This window comes from Aricia agestis, chromosome 14 (assembly GCF_905147365.1).
Source record: "Aricia agestis chromosome 14, ilAriAges1.1, whole genome shotgun sequence".
In the NCBI taxonomy this organism is placed as follows: domain Eukaryota; kingdom Metazoa; phylum Arthropoda; class Insecta; order Lepidoptera; family Lycaenidae; genus Aricia; species Aricia agestis.
In genome coordinates, this window is record NC_056419.1 from 7,067,083 (window position 1) to 7,086,368 (window position 19,286).

Sequence of the window (19,286 nt, forward strand, 5' to 3'; positions counted from 1 at the left end):
GTTTTCACCGCTCCATTGATAAACCCTGACATTTTTGGTTAAGATATCGTTTTACTAAATATTATGTTAGTAACGGTGTTTTTAACCTATCTAAATGACGTTTTAGTAGATTATTTACAAATGAATTGTTTTTAAACAACGTAGGAACTTGAATGAGTACAAAACTATTCTATATCACTTTGGGTGATATGTGCTTATTTGCAAACGAGGCGGAAAAACTTCGTAAAAATATCGGATTATGGCAAAATATGCGTATTGTACTTTATGGCGCTATTACTATTAGAATTATTGAAACGTTTATTTGTCTTACTTACATTAGCAGATCCAACTAAAACTTTAGGAGTTACTATAATATAATTAGTAATTACTTTTGATCCGAATAGCAACGGTGTAGCCAGAGTTTCATAGGATATTTGAAATATTATAAGTAGAGCATTAATTATTTAAATAACAATACCAATCAACCCCCACAAGGACACCCGCGACCGCGACAACAATAGAATAACAATAGATTTCCAATAATCTGCGATCGAGGGATTAAATACAGTTTTAATCCCTCCCCGAAATCAAAACTCGGTTACGCTTGACATACTAACGGTATATTTATAATGGAGGAAAATCATATATAATAATATAGCAAGCAGAATGTTTGATAAGTTTACTGTTTAACCTCGATATATTGTTCACTATGTACCCAGTGCACCACATAGCCACATGTGATATATGCCAACGATACACAATAATTATACTGGGGCGTCGATAACAAAATACATATACATTCTATATAAATTTACATAACAGTATGACGTGCGGTAAAAGATAAAATATTAAGTATATGTATTATTAAAATTAGCCAATTAGATATCACTATTACATCAAGTATGTTTTATGCTATATTGATTTCATCTGGGTCAGATTTCGTCTAAACAGTTTGATTGATTAAGATTTCGCCTGAAGTCACTCACAGATAAGAACATATTCATGCCACTGATAACTTTTATATTATAGGATATATAATATGATATCTGATAAAATAGAATAACAAATAACTTAAATGTTAATAGGAGATTCTGCGATATACTTAATTTTTTCAGTTGAGGCGTCCGTGTTGTCTGGTTAAGAATATTTCTTGTATTTCTTTTTGCACTTCCGCATATTGTCATTAAATTGGTATTCGAGTTCCTGGAATGAAAAAAAGTTTTTGAATGTCGCATAATGCGTCTCGAGTAAATCTGCAGAAATTTTGAAAAATAGTGTAGTAAAAAATTATGTATGATTCAAGGTGGTGTAATATTTTAGGTTGCCTTGGACTACAGCTAGTTATTCAATAAAACAAAACTAAATTACCTGTCATAATTTTTTTCTTAGGAGGCTTCTACCGTTTCTTCTGGAACCTAATAGCGAACATCAAGCTAGCACCGACTATAGGCGAAATACCCGCAAGGACGAAAGGTAAAGTGAAGTCATGTGTCATGGTAAAGATTTGGGCCGCGATGGGGGGACCTATGGACAGCGGGACGGCGGCCAGGCCGAGCATACCGCCTATAGCCTGAGCGGCGTAAGCGCTGCCACAGAACTGAATGGCGATCGGGCCAATCAGGGATATAAAAGCACCGTCGAACAATCCCATGCACAAACTGATAACGATCAGGAGTGCGAAGTTGCTGACGAACGGCAGCAGGATAGTGAAGCAGCCGATGCAGTAGAAGGAGATCTGCTGCAACATCACTCTGTCGATGCCGTTCCGGTCCCCCAGGAAGCCGAACACCAGCCTACCCACCCCGGACGCGGCGCCGATACACTGAATCGCTATATTGTCGTTCTTACCGGGGAAGTTCAAGTTCATGAATTGTTTCAACTTGACGTACGGAACGAAGTAGCCGAACAACGCGACGGGCATCGACAGAGCCCAGTATCTGTACTTTTTGACCTTCCAGATGTGAATATCGAAAACCTTTTTCACGAGCGATTTCAAATCTTTCGTGTCCGTCGATTTATCTATGACGACAACCGGGATGGGTTTATACAGGAGGCCGCAGAGGGCGATACCGAAGGTGATGACGGCCAGCACCCTGAACAGACCTTCCAGGCCGTAGTTTCTCACCGCGAAGTCCATCAGAGGAGGGATGATGACGGTGAAGACGGAGCTACCTATGGTGACGATACCGTTCACGAGACCTAAACGCCGTTTGAAATAGTGCCCTAGAATGGCCAAGGAGGGCGTGTAGGCAAGAGAGGCGCCCAGTCCGTAGAGGAAACCGTAGGTCAAACACAGAGCATCGACATAATTGACTACGAAAGACGAAATTAGTAAGCTGGCGGCTGCCACGCTGCCTCCCAGGACCGCGGTCATTCTGAGGCCTATGATCGCCGTTAGCACTCCAGAAAGCGGCGACAGCAGGAATGTCGTTCCCATAGTCAAGGATCCAACCAGAGCTGAAACAAACAGATGAAATTAATTCCTATATAGAACCAATTAACACCCTGAAAATAGTAATTGACAGGGTTTAACTAAAATAATATTCTATGACTATGTATTCTATGGCCATGGCTTTAATGACGGGAAATTTAACACTGGCAAATTGATGACTATTTTATCAAAATATACTAAATGGCCCGGTCCACTTTGTATCACTTTCCTCCTAATTTTTTTACCCTGGGACTTAGCAGGATAATGTCGACCTAGTTAGACCTAGGAAGTTGTTTGCTTCTATAGCTCCCTGGACCCTGCATACCTACTCATGAATAATTCATTCCATTTATTTTCATTACTTATTCAACCATTCAACCAAACACCATCTTGTGGCTCTGATTATTCTTGGTTGACGACTGACGTACGAAATTAAAAGATTTCAATTTCTTTTAATGCGACAGAGACTGTGACCCAATCAATCAAATGCTGAGCCACCATAATCGATTAGACTGGCCATTACATTAAAATTGAATTTCTTTAACGAGCGATGGTCAAAGTCATTGCAATGATTGCGCATCAGACGCAAAACCATATTGTAATGAAATTGATACAATAGTATAGATTGATATCGTCTGCTACGCTGAGCACGTGCTCAAATGACTGGCGCCAGTCACTCGCCAGATAAAGAATTGACAAGCGAACACTCCATTTACGCTGGGACTCGAACGAATACTATGTTTAAAATTAGAAGCAAAAGAGTATGTGCACATTGGATGTCCTAAAGTGCGCTTCGGTAGGAAGGACAAGGAACCGAAAAAGCGCGCTTGCTAGTATTTATACTACAACTCTCGGTTTTCAAAATGTGCGTCAGCAAAACGCCAACCAATGTTTAAGGGTATATTCATAATAGGCATGATGACTATTTTTTTTTCTTATCGGTAATTGAAAGACACTCAAAAAATAGAAACATCGTTGAAAGAATGACTCTGATAGCTTAAAAATTCACCAAGATATGACAATTAATATATCTCATAAAAAAGACCTGCCCGAAACACTCCATATAAAGTGCTACGAAAGTATGACGTCAGTATTTCGTAGTTTGTACGCATCGGGAGACAACTTTGTTCGACAGGTATGTTAAATATTGCGTTTATGAAAGTGGTTTCATAACAAAAGTTGCTTTTAATTGCATAAGTTATCGAATTGTATACAAATATTAAGAAATTTAATTGAAAAAAAATTCGACTTGAATATCCAACTTTGAAGGCGCATAACAAAAAAAATACAAATGCTATCAAGCTGAAATTTTGGGAACAGTTATTTTTTACCGTGATATCTTTATTTTATTAACAAAATTCGCTAATCTTTGACCTTGTCATCATCCCTATTCAGATGACAAGCGCTCAACGCGCGTTATGCTAACGCGGGCGTGGGCGGTCTGAAATCTGAATAAAATATTATGTAATTGCAATTACGCGTTTAGCCTCTGTCATCTGAACGTACCCTTTAGAATACAATATCTTTACTTCTATTTTTAAAGCTCCACGCAATGATATAATAATAAAAAACTCAAAGGCTCCACGAATATTTTTTACCTGAAATGCTAATATGTTGTATTAATACAGCTCTAAAAACCGTATTTAATGTGATACATGTAACACGTGATAGATAAACTATTGTTCCAAGACGCGCGTTTTAAAATCGTGTACCAGGTCTTTGTAACTGTGCACTGTGCAGTAGAATAGGTGTACAATATCAGAATGTAAACAAAGCCGACTCATGCAATTTAAATCAGGCGTGCATCACACATTCAAATGCGAATAGAAATAAACAATACCACACGGTAACATTTAGCCCATAATAATATCTTAACAAAAGTAACCTAAAGCTAAGTCTCTGCAAAAGGCTTTTACCAAGCGAGTGGAAATCTTTGCATAAAGGCCTTGCCAGGTGTTCGTTTAGCAACATTAAAAAATAAAATATTTGCTAAAAGCCCTACCAATGATCTTTAGGAGCTACCATTAGTTAAAACCATAGCTAGTTAAAACAGTTTGCAATGGTAGAAAATCAAGAAATCTTAAAGTTCCTACTAAGTGTTACGCGTAGGATATAATAGAAACAACCAACCAAATGGTTAAAAATTACCATCGAATGTTTTGCAATGGTAGAAAATAGCCGAACTCTTTAAGAATCGCCGTTAAAACTATAGTTAAATATTCTAAAGCTGAATGTATCATCGTCACAAGCACAACACCCTCGATTCATTAAAATTTTACAACTCTGACCTACATACGCACGTGGGCTAATGACACTATCCATACTAATCTAACTCAAAGGTGACTGACTGACGTGGTGATCTATCAACGCACAGCCTAAACCACTGGACCGATCGGGCTGAAATTTGGCATGCAGGTAGATGATATGACGTAGGCATCGGCTAAGAAAGGATTTTGATCAATTCTACCTCCAAGGGGTTAAAATAGGGCATGAAAGTTTGTATATAATAATGCTTCTTAACGCGAGCGAAGCCGCGGGCAAAAGCTCGTGATATTATAAATGCGAAAGTGTGTCTGTCTGTCTCTGTGTGAGGTAACACAGAGACAACTCTTCACTCCCAAACCACTGAACCGATTTTGCTGAAATTCGGTATGCAGATACAGAATCGAGTCCCGAGAAAGGATACTTTTTGTCTCGGAAGAATGTAGGTTCCCACGCGATAAACTAACTTTCAGCGCAACGATTATACTTATAATAATTATAATAATGTATTATCATAATCTATACTAATATTATAAAGCGAAAGAGTTTGGTTGTTTGTTTGTTTGAACGCGCAAATCTCAGGAACCACTGGTCCGATTTGAAAAAAATTTTAGTGTTAGATAGCCCATTTATCGACAAAGGCTGTAGACTATATTTTATCACGCTAAGACTAATAGAAGCGAAGAAATAGAGGAAAATGTGGATAAAACGGGGTAAATTATATATGGATCAATTTTTATGTTACTTGGCAAACATGAAGAATAGACCACGTGAAGGGACATAGGCAATTTTTTTCGGATCTACGGTTGCATTAAATTCCCAAATTACGCGGGCGAAGCCGTGCGGAACAGCTAGAATTGTAATAATTAATAAAAGTAGGAGATCAAAAAATGATACATAGAAATGAAGTTTATTTTTAATGACTCTGTAAATTATAATATCTTAATCGAGCTTAATCAAGACAATAGAAAATTAAAGATTTTTATTAAAAGCTTTTATTTAACTTGATCTGTATGTATGTAAGTATTGTTCGGGTGAAATTTTGAAACTCAATTTTGAAGTAGATATATTTAACCGATCGAGCTGAAATTTTGCATGCACGTTTAGTTTGGATGACAATACATGATATTGTATGTGACATCACTCTAAATCCAATATGGCCGACCATCCAAGATGGCGAACTAGTTATTTTCTATGCAGTTCTACAATATGGATATTAAATGAAAAGGCTCTTTAAAACGAATGTAATGTCATTCTACATCCAATATGGCGGCTCATCCAAGATAGGGGAAATTGAGGTTATAAGTTAATAGTTAAACATTTGAGAGAGAAAATTATTTTTAGAGTGTTTAAATAAAAGCTTTTTTCAAAAAGTTTTTTGATTATTAATTGTATACTTACTTCAAAAGTCGGATGTCAGAGACTTTAATTCTAACCACTTGCACTAGTCTAATAAATTTCCTAACTGCTCACCAGTTGTTTCGTTGTTTACGACTTCATAATAATGTTTTTTTTTTTATGAAATAAGGGGGCAAACGAGCAAACGGGTCACCTGATGGAAAGCAACTTCCGTCGCCCATGGACACTCGCAGCATCAGAAGAGCTGCAGGTGCGTTGCCGGCCTTTGAGAGGGAATAGGGTAATAGGGGAGGGTAGGGATGGGAAGGGAATAGGGGAGGGTGGGAAGGGGACAGGGTAGCCTCACTCACTCGGCGAAACACAGTGCAAGCGCTGTTTCACGCCGGTTTTATGTGAGAACGTGGTATTTCTCCGGTCGAGCCGGCCCATTCGTGCCGAAGCATGTTTCTCCCACGTATAAAATGTATTCTATTTTAATTTTTAATATAACTGCGTATTATAACACATATTGTACAATATTATGTGCATCGCAAGTGCGCAGTACGGAAATTGCATCGGCCGTTGGCAACATAAAAATCCTTATCTTTTAATGAAGGACACGCTAAAATACCACCATGGAATGATACGATACAGGGCCAGGGTTGCCAACTTTTCCAGCCGCTAGAACCGGACAGCTGCTAGTAAAAAAAAAAACAATAAAAGTACTACTCTGCCGTGGTATAACAAAAATGCCGTTAAGTGACATTTGGTCGATTTTCAGGTTTTGACTGTACATGAATAAGAAAAAAATTCTCTATCGACCTACATAAGCGGTTTTTTGATATGTTGAATAGTTTCGGAAATAATATTAATGAAAATGCCGTTATATTACCCTTTTTTGCGCATGTAATACGCTTAAATGACGTTAAGTCATATTGGGAGTCAATATAGCCGCTAATGTTCATTAACTTGTATTTTTATTATACTCTTTTCTTGTGATTGTTTCACTAGATTGCCGTTATACGATATTTTGTACACTGTAAAGTGATTAAAGTACTTTAACTATTTTATTGTAACTCTTTTTTAATGCAGGATTTTAAGTTTGCTAAACAATAATGCCGTAAAGTGAAAAAAATAGACTTAAATGTGACTAACGAGTCTTAACGGCATTATAGCTTAGCATTTAGTACATTTATATTTTTACTCAATGAACGCTACGAGCCAGTAACGGCATTTATAAAGTAAAATAAAACATGTTTTAAATTAAATATTAGATTTAAGTGTCGCTATCTCACAATAATACGCTATAATGCCGTTAAATAATCTCGCCCGGTGAGATCCTAGTTCCGCGGTCAGGGGTCAGGGGTGAAATCAGTATTCAGATTTCAGTGCGTCGCAGGCGCTTACCGAATGCGCTTACGTAATTAAGAATTAAAATTCCCTATCTCAAAAAACAAACTTGCAGTATTCCTAATAATAATAATAAACTAAGTTGAACAATACCTACTAGAATAAAAAAAGTATCACTAAAATCGGACTTGTGGTTCCGGAGATATGCGTGCACAAACATAAAAACATACATACATACATACCTACATACATACATACACTTTTAAAATTTGGCACATCTGTTCAGAAGCTGTCATAGATTGATATAATATTTTATATTATACAAAAACTGGGCAGTTCTGGAAATATTACATACATGTACATTGTACGCGTCGAATTGATAACCTCCTTTTTTGAAGTCGGTTAAAAATATAATTTTATGTTAAAAATAACATTTGACTTGATTTGTATTTTGTAGTTTCATTAAGTTTTATTTTATTTAGTTGGGTGTTTTTATTTGAGACACAAAGACTTAAAAACGGCCGTCTTAAGAGCATGCAATAATAGGCATGATGACAATTTTTTTTCTTATCGGTAGTTGAAAGACACTTAAAAAATAGAAACATCGTTGAAAGAATGACTCTGATAGCTTAAAAATTCACCAAGATATGACAATTCAAATATTTCATAAAAAAGACCTGCCCGAAACGCTTCATACAAAGTGCTACGAAAGTATGACGTCAGTCTTTCGTAGTTTGTACGCATCGGGAGGCAACTTTGTTCGACAGGTATATTAAATATTGCGTTTATGAAAGTGATTTCATAACAAAAGTTGCTTTTAATTGCATAAGTTATCGAATTGTATACAAATATTAAGAAATTTAATTGAAAAAAGATTCGACTTGAATATCCAACTTTGAAGGCGCATAACAAAAAAAAAAAATACAAATGCTATCAAGATGAAATTTTGAGAACACTTATTTTTTACCGTGATTTCTTTATTTCATTACCAAAATTCGCTAATCTTTGACCTTGTCATCATCCCTATTATAATATTATTATGTAGAAATGTTATCGTGCCTCTTACCCACCTAATTAATGTGATATTTGTATTAAGTACACTGAGCTAAACGTCCATACAAATCAGTTGTAAGTATAATCCCACCAAAACATTCAATGTAAAAAGGAGCCAAGCAAAATATTGCATAGCCATGCAATATATTTATCGTAAAAAGTTTTCAGATCACATTCAAGTCAAGCCTTCCACTTATTTTGTAATTTAAACCAACATTAAGTGAATTTATCAATAGTTTTCTTTATTTTATAATTATTATAGTGGCTCGGCAATTACGGTACAGAACCCTATGTACGCCAGTCCGACTCGCACTTGGCCAGTTTCATAATTTTTCCTTTCACTGTGGATAACGACCAACCTTATTACCAAATTTCAAGGTTCTAAGTCTGCAAATCTAAGTCATCAAAATTCTAAGGTACTTCTACCTTAGAATTTTGATGATCTGTCAGACAGTGTGTGACAAAATGTAGTAAATTCGATCATCCGTAACTAATTATTAAACTATTATCGAAATGTTATGTAATTTGGAGGTTAAGCTAGTTTTAATACTTGCTCCTAGTCACCGAAATTCTAAATCCCTAGCTTTGTTAACATCGAAGATAAAGAGGGTGTGAAAAAGCCGCGAACTGCTTCGAGAAAAGTATGCTACGGCCGTGCCTTTGATAAAAAGCTTGGCTGGAGCACTGCCATGCTCCCAGATATACTATAGAGCTATCTAAGATGCTCAATGGGTGGGTGGATGGGTTTTAATTTATTACAAAATAAAAAATAATCTATATATATAAAAGAAAGTGTTGTTAGTTACACTACTTATAACTCAAGAACGGATGAACCGATTTGGCTGAAAATTGGTGGAGAGGTAGCTTAGAACCAGGAGACGGACATAGGATACTTTTTACAACTAGCTGTCCCGGCAACGTTGTTTTGCCTTATAAAGTATTTCACAATTCGCCCATATTATTTTATTGAAGTGACTAAATAAGTATGGCACCGTGGCAACGTCCAACGCTATCCCGTCGCACAAACAATGGTCAGTCGCGAGTTGTAATAATTTACTATTATTTATTGAACAAATGCACTTATCAATATAAAAAGTAGCCAGTAGCCGATTCTCAGACCTACTGAATATGCAGCACATAGATAATAATCGGCCAAGTGCGAGTCGGAATACATTTTGGATAATGTAATATATGTTAGAAAAAATATAAGTAAATTTAAAGTTAAAAGTGACATTCACTCTAGGAATACTAGAAATAAGCACAAGCTAGATATGCCGGTGATCAGACTTAGTAAAGTCAGTAAATCTTTTAAAGGTCAATGTATACGCCTTTACAACAAAATCCCAGAAAACGTTCAAAATCTTTCCATTAATAAATTTAATAAGTAGTTAAATAACTTTTGTGTGCCAAAGCCTATTATAAGGTCAATGATTTCATAAACGATGGCACACCTTGGGAGTAGGATGGCTTCTTGCAAGGCTACTTCTTCATTATTATAGGACTTACAATATGTGGATATTGTATATAATAATTACTTACAAAATTGTAAACTTTATTTTAAAAGATTAATTTTTTTCTCACTTTTTTTGGTAAAAAAGTGGGCCCCGTGCGAGTTTCTTACGCCGGTTCTTCTCGCCGGGTTAGTTCCCAAACCGGTGGTAGGCATCATGTAGGACATTCTGAAAACATTTATTTTAAATTTATTCAGAAATAAATTTGATTTGATTTGATTGATTTGTACAAAATGGCGTCCACGCCATGCCGCGACGACGCTGCGCAGTCGTGTCGCTTTCAAATCGCTCGCTAATCGCCAGTGTGATAAGGCACTAATATGGGCGAAATCATTGAGATATAAGTGTTAAGTACGTAGTATACTTTATATGGCAATGGGCGAATATATATGGCAAAACAACGTTTGCCGACCAAGCTACGTTGCCGGGACAGCTAGTTGTAAAAAGTATCCTATGTCCGTCTCCTGGTTCTAAGCTACCTCTCCACCAATTTTCAGCCAAATCGGTTCATCCGTTCTTGAGTTATAAGTAGTGTAACTAACAACACTTTCTTTTATATATATAGATATGATCCCTATTTAATACTTTAACTCCGTATAGTTAAATATCACAATGCAATATTTTTCGCTTTTTGTCGCTATAACGCCGTTAACGTAAAAAGTAAATAGTGTAACGGCGTTTTAGCGGAACAATGAGTGGAGTTATTCATATACATTTTGTAGTTTACTAGACTTAAATGCGGTAAAATACCAATAACAGCACTAAAGACTAACATAAGTTACTTCTGTATTACTTGATATTAAGCTAAATCAGGGTTATGTACTATAACGACATTTTAGCTAAACATATGAGAAAATGTTTGTAGTGTTTTAATAGACAACGTTTTTATTAGGAATAGAAACACTAAAATGCCGTTAAGGTATACGTAACGGCACTTAAGTCAAATTATAGATGAAAAAAAGAAACATTAATGTTGAACTAAAACGAAAAAGGGGTTTTTTTAATTCATAAATAAATTCTAGAAGATCGCATATTAATAGATAATAAGTATCTCTTTTATGTATGTTCTGGTGCTTTTCGATCTCAAATCGGTTTTGTCATTGAGGAGTTACATAGGTTTAAAGTTTTACCGCGTTTTTTACTCATAACTCAAAAGTAGGTTTTGGTAGATAACGGCATTATAGTCATACCACGGCAGTACTGAAACTTTGATTAAAATTGTAATCAACAATCAACGTAACAGCATAACAATAAATACCTAAAATACAATAATTATTTTACAAAACACTCGACTGAACGAAACGAACTGATGACCCTGCCGCCCACCCGTCCGCCGCGCCCGCCACCCGAGGCCCCCGCGCCTCCCTGGCGACCTGCAAGCTGTCTTTTAACTACCTACACCGCCGCGTCGCTGGCGAATTAGCAATGTCGCGGTAACATTTTTTATGTGACCCCCCCCAAAATTTCAGGCTGCGACCGCGCCTGAACGCAATGTTGTGGCCTGGCCCTTATAACTAAGGCACATTTAAACAGACTGCCAAAATCCCTTCCTTTGACTTCGCCGTAGTAAAAGATTGCATTTTAAAGAAACACTCCGATATATTACTATTCCATAAATTATTTCAAGGATCGTCTGTCTAAAACGATTCCCAGAATAGACATTGCAGGGAATTTAAAGCTAACATTGTCCATTCAATAAATTTTCGCAAGCGTCCCCGATTGAAACGGGATTTATATACGGTAGGCCCGTCTGTCTGTAATCTGTATCAACATAAATAATATACCTACAGTAGAACATATCGATACGAGTATAATGAACTACATGTACATGATTTTGCACACGCAGCTATATCACCGTGATTTCATGTGACATCTTACCTGAAGTAATCTTACTTTAAGTAGAGTAGCTATATAATGCAGTAGGTGAAGCCAAACGAGCGTAATTTGTGAGTCACAGAATTTCGGTCGCGTAAATATATTTTCATACAAATCATGACTCTCTCGTGAATTACGCTCGTGTGAATCTAACAGGACTTTTATATGAAACTGAATGCAGCAGAATTTCTGCCAGCCGAAATTCTGCGACTCACAACTCACAAATTACGCTCGTTTGGCTTCACCCTGCGACGGCGTGTCGTCGCGACACTGCTGGTTTCTATGTATTTCTATGAAATACCCTTCGCAGCCGGCAGCGCGACACGAAGCTAGCGACACTTATTCATAGACATACATTATAGAAACCTAGTGTCGCGACGACACGTCGTCTGCTGCCGCTTCATGTAGCAGGCTACCAACTACACCTTTAGTGTCTAAACACACTAGGCCGAAAATACGCGGCCGAAATTCGGCATGATTACGCTTACAATTCGCTACGCCTACAATATATAATGCGACGTAATTTCGATATGGTGTGTCATCGGTAATTAAAAATACATTGCAGGCGTAATCTTGCCGAACTTCGGCCGCGTATTTTCGGCCTAGTGTAGTGTGTAGGTCGCACGTTTTGAACTTATCTCGGATTAGTTTATTTGATTTTAAAGACAGAACTTTACTGTATTTTATGACATATTTTATTATGCTGCGTCTGCAATTGCCTTCCGCGAGTTTGCGCGAATATCTCGAGATGATCTGAGAAGCTTTATCATAAGGACTTAAAAACAATAGTTTACTCGACTACGAACATAAATAGTGGGGTAATGATTTCCGAATGTAGCGTGCTTCTTTGCCCAATTCCTCCATACTCACGCGCGTCTCTTCCAACGGAACGATTCGATTTTGATAAATGAGTTGTGAAAGTATTCTTTATTTATAGCCAAGGTAACAAAGGCTTATAGGTTAAACTTTTTACTCAGTTATTCAAAAGACAAAACTCAATATCCTAATGCATGAATTGATGTTCTATTTTTAACCGACTTCCAAAAAGGAGGAGGTTATTATATGTTTGGCTGTGGATTTTTTTTTATTATTATTATTTTTTTGTATTTCTATTTAAAAATACTTATGTTTGCCCTAACACTTCCCTTTTTGAAATACATCCTATTGCTGACTAGGCTATATTCAACAAAAACAACAAAGTATGATGTAATTAACATAGTTGCTTACACCATTATTATTTACATTGAAAACTAGTACATTTACTTGGATGTTAATAAATAAAAGATAACCTTATGAACTTATAGGGTTATATTACACTAGACCAAACAAAGATTAATATATGCTTAATATGCTTAATATGTAATTAATCACTATTTAAATCATTATTTAAAAGACTTACAAAAAGTAGTGGTAAAATAAAGACAGTTTCAACTGTTAAATTGTAATATAAGTACCATTTTAAAAAGAAGTTTTACAAGGTTTTATGTGTCATATTTAAAATTCATATATAACATCATAAATCATTTTATATTATTTGGGTGCTTTCACAAAAATAGGGCAACTTTTGATGGTATTTTGTCTTCATCATATTTAATTTGTTATTGAATTCCCTGTTAGTGTACATGATAGGTAATCAATTAATTGTGTCTTATCTAAAAGGGCCAGTCACTTTATGCCTTATTTTAGGAACTTTTTAGAGTTTTGCTAAGGACTATGAGAAGAAACGTCCCCACCAACCAACAGAGCAGAAACAGGTGTCATTCGAAAGATCTACTAGAATAGAGATTTTTTTACTATGGCGACATCTGTCAAATACGTGGGGTTACAGTGCAATTCCATCAAACTTGGCGCGGCGTCGTCATCGTGCCATGACACGATGCCGTCACCCTGACACGGTGCGACGCCGGACAGTGTCCCGGTGACGGGAACGGTTCACCGCGCGCCCCTATTCAGGGTGAAACTTCCGAAAAATGGCGTTCCAAACTTAAACGAGGCATGTGAAATAGGTACCTATCAAACAAAGTCGCGTAGTGGAAATATTGTCAGATTTCAATCAATGGGCCACGGGGCGGCGCATTGTTCGTGGCACCGGAAGTCTTAACACGCGTCACGTGTCACGGCGGCGGCGTCGTATCGTGGCACGGTGACGATGCCACGCCGTGTTTGATGGTAACGAGGCCTTATATTGTTTTTATTTTATTTTTTCTCTTTTACATACGCATTTCTTTAATGTGCAAATAGTGTTAAAATATGGAGATCATATAAATATTATTGTCTTCAATTAAATCGTCATTTGTTTGTACATGAAATTAAAAACCAGCACAGTACGTATCGGGTCACGCGCAATATAGGGCTGTGTAGTACCGCTAGTTTTTGATAATTTTTGTATCGCCAATGAATGTACATTTGTAACGTGTTTTTCACTACCAACAATACCATATCAGCACTTCCGTTCAAAAGAGTTTGAACGAAAAGTTTTTTTATACTTCTTCGAATACATTTTTTTAGTTGATCGACTATTACTCAATTACTTATTTATATTTATATTATAAGAAGTTTTCTTAGCCGTGATAGTTTTCCTTTAAAGTCAGCATAATATCTCCTACGAATTTTTCCACATTTCCAGAAGCAACCTGAGCTAAACAGCTAAACCTGAGCCTGAAACCTGAGCTAAAACAATTTGAGCTAGTGGAAGGGGGGACACTGGACTCTAACGATTTTTCCACTTTAAAACTTCATATTTCACAAGTGGATCCCTAAATCGGAAAATGATCTTTGGATACTCTGAATAATATTTTTTAAAAACGTACCCGACGCCGACCCGTAACGACACCCCACACGATAGGATGAACGCGTAAAAAAATCACCCCCGCTTGATGTGTATGGGATGGTACCATAAAAAAAAGATTTTACATAAGTACCATTTTGTCGCCATCATTAAGATAATATGTATACAAGCCGAATTACAGCTTTGTAGGACCTATAGTCTCTGAGATAAACCGCGGACAGACAGACAGACACACAGACGGACGGACAGACCGAAACTATAAGGGTTCCTTGTTGACTACGGAACCCTGATATGCTTTTTGTTTGTAGAAAAAAGTATTTTTTGGTTCAAAAATAAACAACTTTTTTTGGAGAAAAGTTTATTTTTTTAATAAACCCCATTGATTTTGAAACTGACACTGGTACTTAAGACTTTTTTGGGTCCCAGTGAACAAATCGAGATGCATCCCATGACTGTTGAAGGGTGGGGACGGGGTCCATACAAAATCCCCCATAGGCCTTTAGGCATCTAGGGACTGACAACTTTATACCCTTCATGCGCGAGTCTGACTCGCACTTAGCCGATTTTATATTATTTTAGGACCACTGGGTCGAAACTTCTTATCTATACTAATATTATAATCTATACTATATTATAATTGGGAAGAGTTTGTTTGTTTGTTTGAACGCGCTAATCTCAGGAACTACTGGTCCGATTTGAAAAATTCTTTTACTGTTGGATAGCCCATTTATCGAGAAAGGTTATAGGCTATATTTTATCACGCTAAGTATAAATGCAGCGAAGAAATAGAGGAAAATGTGGAAAAAACGGGGAGAAATTATTTGAAAGGGCTTATTTGAACGCACTAATCTCAGGAACTACTGGTCCGATTTGAAAAATTCTTTCAATGTTAGATAGCCCATTCATCGAGGTAGGCTATAGGCTACATTTTATCACGCTAGAACTAATAGGAGCGAAGAAATAGAGGAAAATGTGGAAAAAACGGGGGAAATTATATGAAAGGGCTTATTTGAACACGCTAATCTCAGGAACTACTTATCCGATTTCAAAAATTCTTTCAATGTTAGATAACCCATTCATCGAGGTAGGCTGTAAGCTACATTTTATCACGCTAAGACTAATAGGAACTAAGAAATAGAGGAAAATGTGGAAAAAACGTGGGAAATTATATGAAAGTGCTTATTTGAACGCGCTAATCTCAGGAACTACTGGTCCGATTTAAAAAATTCTTTCAGTGTTAGATAGCCCATTTGTCGAGAAAGGCTATAGGTTATATTTTATCACGCTAAGACTAACAAGAGCGAAGAAATAGACGAAAATGTGGAAAAAACGGGGAAAATTATATGGAATTGCTTATTATCTTATGAACTACTGGAGCAATTTTTATGTTATTTGGCAAACATGAAGAATAGACCACGTGAAGGGACATAGGCTATTTTTTGCTGCAAAATGTACGGTTGCGTGAAATTCCTAAATTACGCAAGCGAAGCCGCGCGGAACATCTATACCTAATAAAATCGTAGGAAAGTCAATTCTGTATATTGAATATTTTTGTACAATAAAATATAATACTTGGGATGTGATCTACTATGCTAACGCGGACGAAGTCGCGGGCAACAGCTAGTAATATATATATTTCGTTATAGTACCGATCTTTTCACTAAACGTCAGTCCGAGCGCCTTTAGAAGCTAGGGCCTGATGGTCTAGGGACTGATTATTTGGAATAAAATTGAACTTAAAATTCTGTTGCAAATTACATTTGGCAGTCTAATATGATATTGCGAACAATGCCGACGTATTACTTATAAATATTGATTAATTCATAAGAATTTAATATCAATAAACAACAAAATTACTTATCTAGGGATTGAACAAGTGACTGGAATTACCACGTGGTGGCCCATGAACTTTCATTTTGCACTGATTTATAAAGTGACTGCTGCAGAGCGAGTGTTGTCAGAGAATAACTTCATGTAATACTCTAAAATTCACCAATAATATTTAACGTACATTCTAATGGTGTCGCGAAATTTTAAAATTCGTAAGTGACTAGGGCCTGACGAATAAAGTTGAGGACACTAAATTCATTCAAGAAAAAATAATTATTGTTTATTTTAACTACAAAATACTCACATAATTAGCTGCGAGTACTTAAACATTTTAAAAAATATTAATGAAAATAAGTACAAACATAGTACTTTTTTAAATATGGATTCCTAAACACAAAATTTCGGAGAACGGACACGCCTAGGGCCTGACATTTGGGACATATAAAACAGATTTTAAATATATAATATAATGTTACTTTTAACATAATTTAGGGGATAAATTAAACACATTGTAAACTATTATTTAGCAATTGTGGTATTAAATAATTAGTATTGATTTTAACTGAAATGTGCTGCGGAAACAAAGTTTCCCTATTTTTGTGAAACCACCCATTTAGATGTTTTTCATCTTCTTACGAACAACAGTTAAAACACAATAATTGTACAACACACATTTAATAGAGCTGGAATAATCAAGTTTAACTAGATAACTAGATAAAAAATTAAGAGGTATATGGAGAAAATATTGTGCAATTAATTAATCAATCTTAAGATGTGGAATTTAAATGGGGTTACGCCTAATGGCTCATTAGGAGCCAACTGATTTATCTATGGTCAGAAAATAAAATGTGAGTGAAATATCAAATAAACCTGTTTTCCAATTCATCTTAAAAGGTAATAAAATTACTTGCTTGAATGCATAGATTCTGAATGGTATAAAAATATATTTTCTTTCATCAATAGGTCACACTTTATCTAACACAAATATTGTTTAGGTACTATTATCACTATTCGTATCAATTTGTTTGAATGTCAGTTTTGTTTTACATCTTTTATCAATAATAATGTGATTTGTGTGTAGTGTCAATAATAATTATTTGGCTATACCATTTATAAGACATAATAAAACTTTTCTGCAGTTGAAAACAATTTAGTATTATAAAACAATGAATATATTATAAATAAAAAGGTCGAAAAGATTTAAACAAAAAATAAAATAAGTATGATGTAAAATAGAAATAACATTTGAAACCAAAGTTTAAATAGAGATTTTAAGAACTAAAAATTGTGTACAGTTAGTAAGTAATAAAATACAATAAAATATGAATATTAGAAATATTTAAACTATACCTGATCTGGTGTCATAGTTGGTCACATTCTGAACTAGCAGTCTCTTGGAAAGCTCATCACCTATAACACTGTATGAGTTGATCACTCCAAACAATAAGCCATTCGTCAAAAACGACCCAATAATTATTGAATAAGCTCTGATACCACCATCTGGAGGCTCATGTGAATAGCTGCTAGTGGCCTTGCCATTAATCTCAGCTTTTACTCCATTGCTTGTCCTATTTGCTTCCAGCAACTCATTATCTTCCATTGGTATTGTTTCCCTCATTTTTGTGATATTTCTAGGTTTCGGTTTCTTCGGTTTTCCAATCCCTCGGCAAAAATTATGAAATCACATAAGTTGTTGCATCTTCACTACTTTTATACGTCTAATACGAAGCCGGTAATGTATATATTACTTTATTAGGGGTTTTAAAAGGATTTAGTGCATATTTCATTCAAAATTTGAAAAGTTTCGTACAATTATTGAACTATCGTGAAGTGACGAAACTAATAACAAAACGAGTAGGTTAGAACACTACAGAACGGCACGCGAGCCGCGAGCGTGAATCTATTATCACGAATGAATATTTTCTGAAAGATCAAAGAGCTAGGCAGGCGAGTTTCATTCTAAATTAAATGAATTTTTAAATCAACTATCAAGGCACAAACGTAAAATGTGAATTCACAATTTGACACTACTTTGACATTGGCAGTTAAAAATGACAAATGCACAACAAATGACATTTTTTTTATTTTATAATGGCACTTCGGCTATTTAACCATGGCCAGTGTCGAGTATATTATGGCGGGAAAACAATATTCTATAATATATACATAGACATAATATATACTGTCGTAAAGACCACCTGACAACTCGAAAATGCGTGACCCTTTTTGATCTGTCAATGTGTGCGTGTGCTAGTGATGTATATTTTATTATCGATAGTATAGTATTTTGCTATCGATAGTTTAGTCCGTTCGAGTTATTTTACCTGAGTTTCTATAAGAAATAAATAATATGCAACTTTGATAGATTTGTATTTCAAATTAGGTATCATAAATTTTAATTGGCAAAAAAAGGTGACGATTGAAAAGTAGATACACATTTTCTTTTGGAATTATTTTTCAATCGTCGGATATGTTATGACATGAGGTTCTTATAGGGGTAAATAATTTACACATAACACATTATAAAGTTACTTATTTATTACTCAGATAAAATCTATCTGGTAAATCAGTCCTTACATTGAAAGTAAACGTTGAAAGTAAACAACACACATAGTATATTATATTTTATTCTTAAATTAAATACATATTATAAAATATCATAATATTTTATTACAATTATTTTGAACCGACTTCCAAACAGGAGGAGTCTAGACGTTCGCCTGTGGATATATTTTTATGTATGTTCAACGATTACTCCGCCGTTTATGAACCGATTTTCAAATTTTTTCTTTTGCTGTACATTGTATTGTTCCGAGTAGGTATCATGTTCACAAAAGTGGTGGTCTGGTGATGGAAACAATGAGAAATC

The 19,286-nt window shown here is 35.6% G+C and overlaps 1 protein-coding gene across 1 annotated transcript; it reads right to left on the minus strand.

Moving 5' to 3' along the window:
- Positions 1 to 468: 468 nt before the first annotated feature.
- Positions 469 to 18,421, minus strand: LOC121733505 (monocarboxylate transporter 10). Its single transcript, XM_042123768.1, has 3 exons — positions 17,768 to 18,421; positions 1,348 to 2,436; positions 469 to 1,182 (listed from the first exon to the last, which is right to left on the minus strand). The coding sequence occupies exons 1-2, from the start codon at positions 18,033 to 18,035 to the stop codon at positions 1,376 to 1,378; spliced, it is 1,329 nt and encodes a 442-aa protein (XP_041979702.1). The 5' UTR covers positions 18,036 to 18,421; the 3' UTR covers positions 469 to 1,182; positions 1,348 to 1,375.
- Between the last annotated feature and the right edge of the window lie 865 nt (positions 18,422 to 19,286).

Excerpts from the sequence above, each read along its gene's own strand:
- LOC121733505 (XM_042123768.1), bottom strand. The coding sequence starts at position 18,035 with ATGAGGGAAACAATACCAATGGAAGATAATGAGTTGCTGGAAGCAAAT. Across the intron at positions 2,437-17,767 it reads CAACTATGACACCAGATCAG|CTCTGGTTGGATCCTTGACT; the intron begins GTATAGTTTAAA and ends TGTTTGTTTCAG.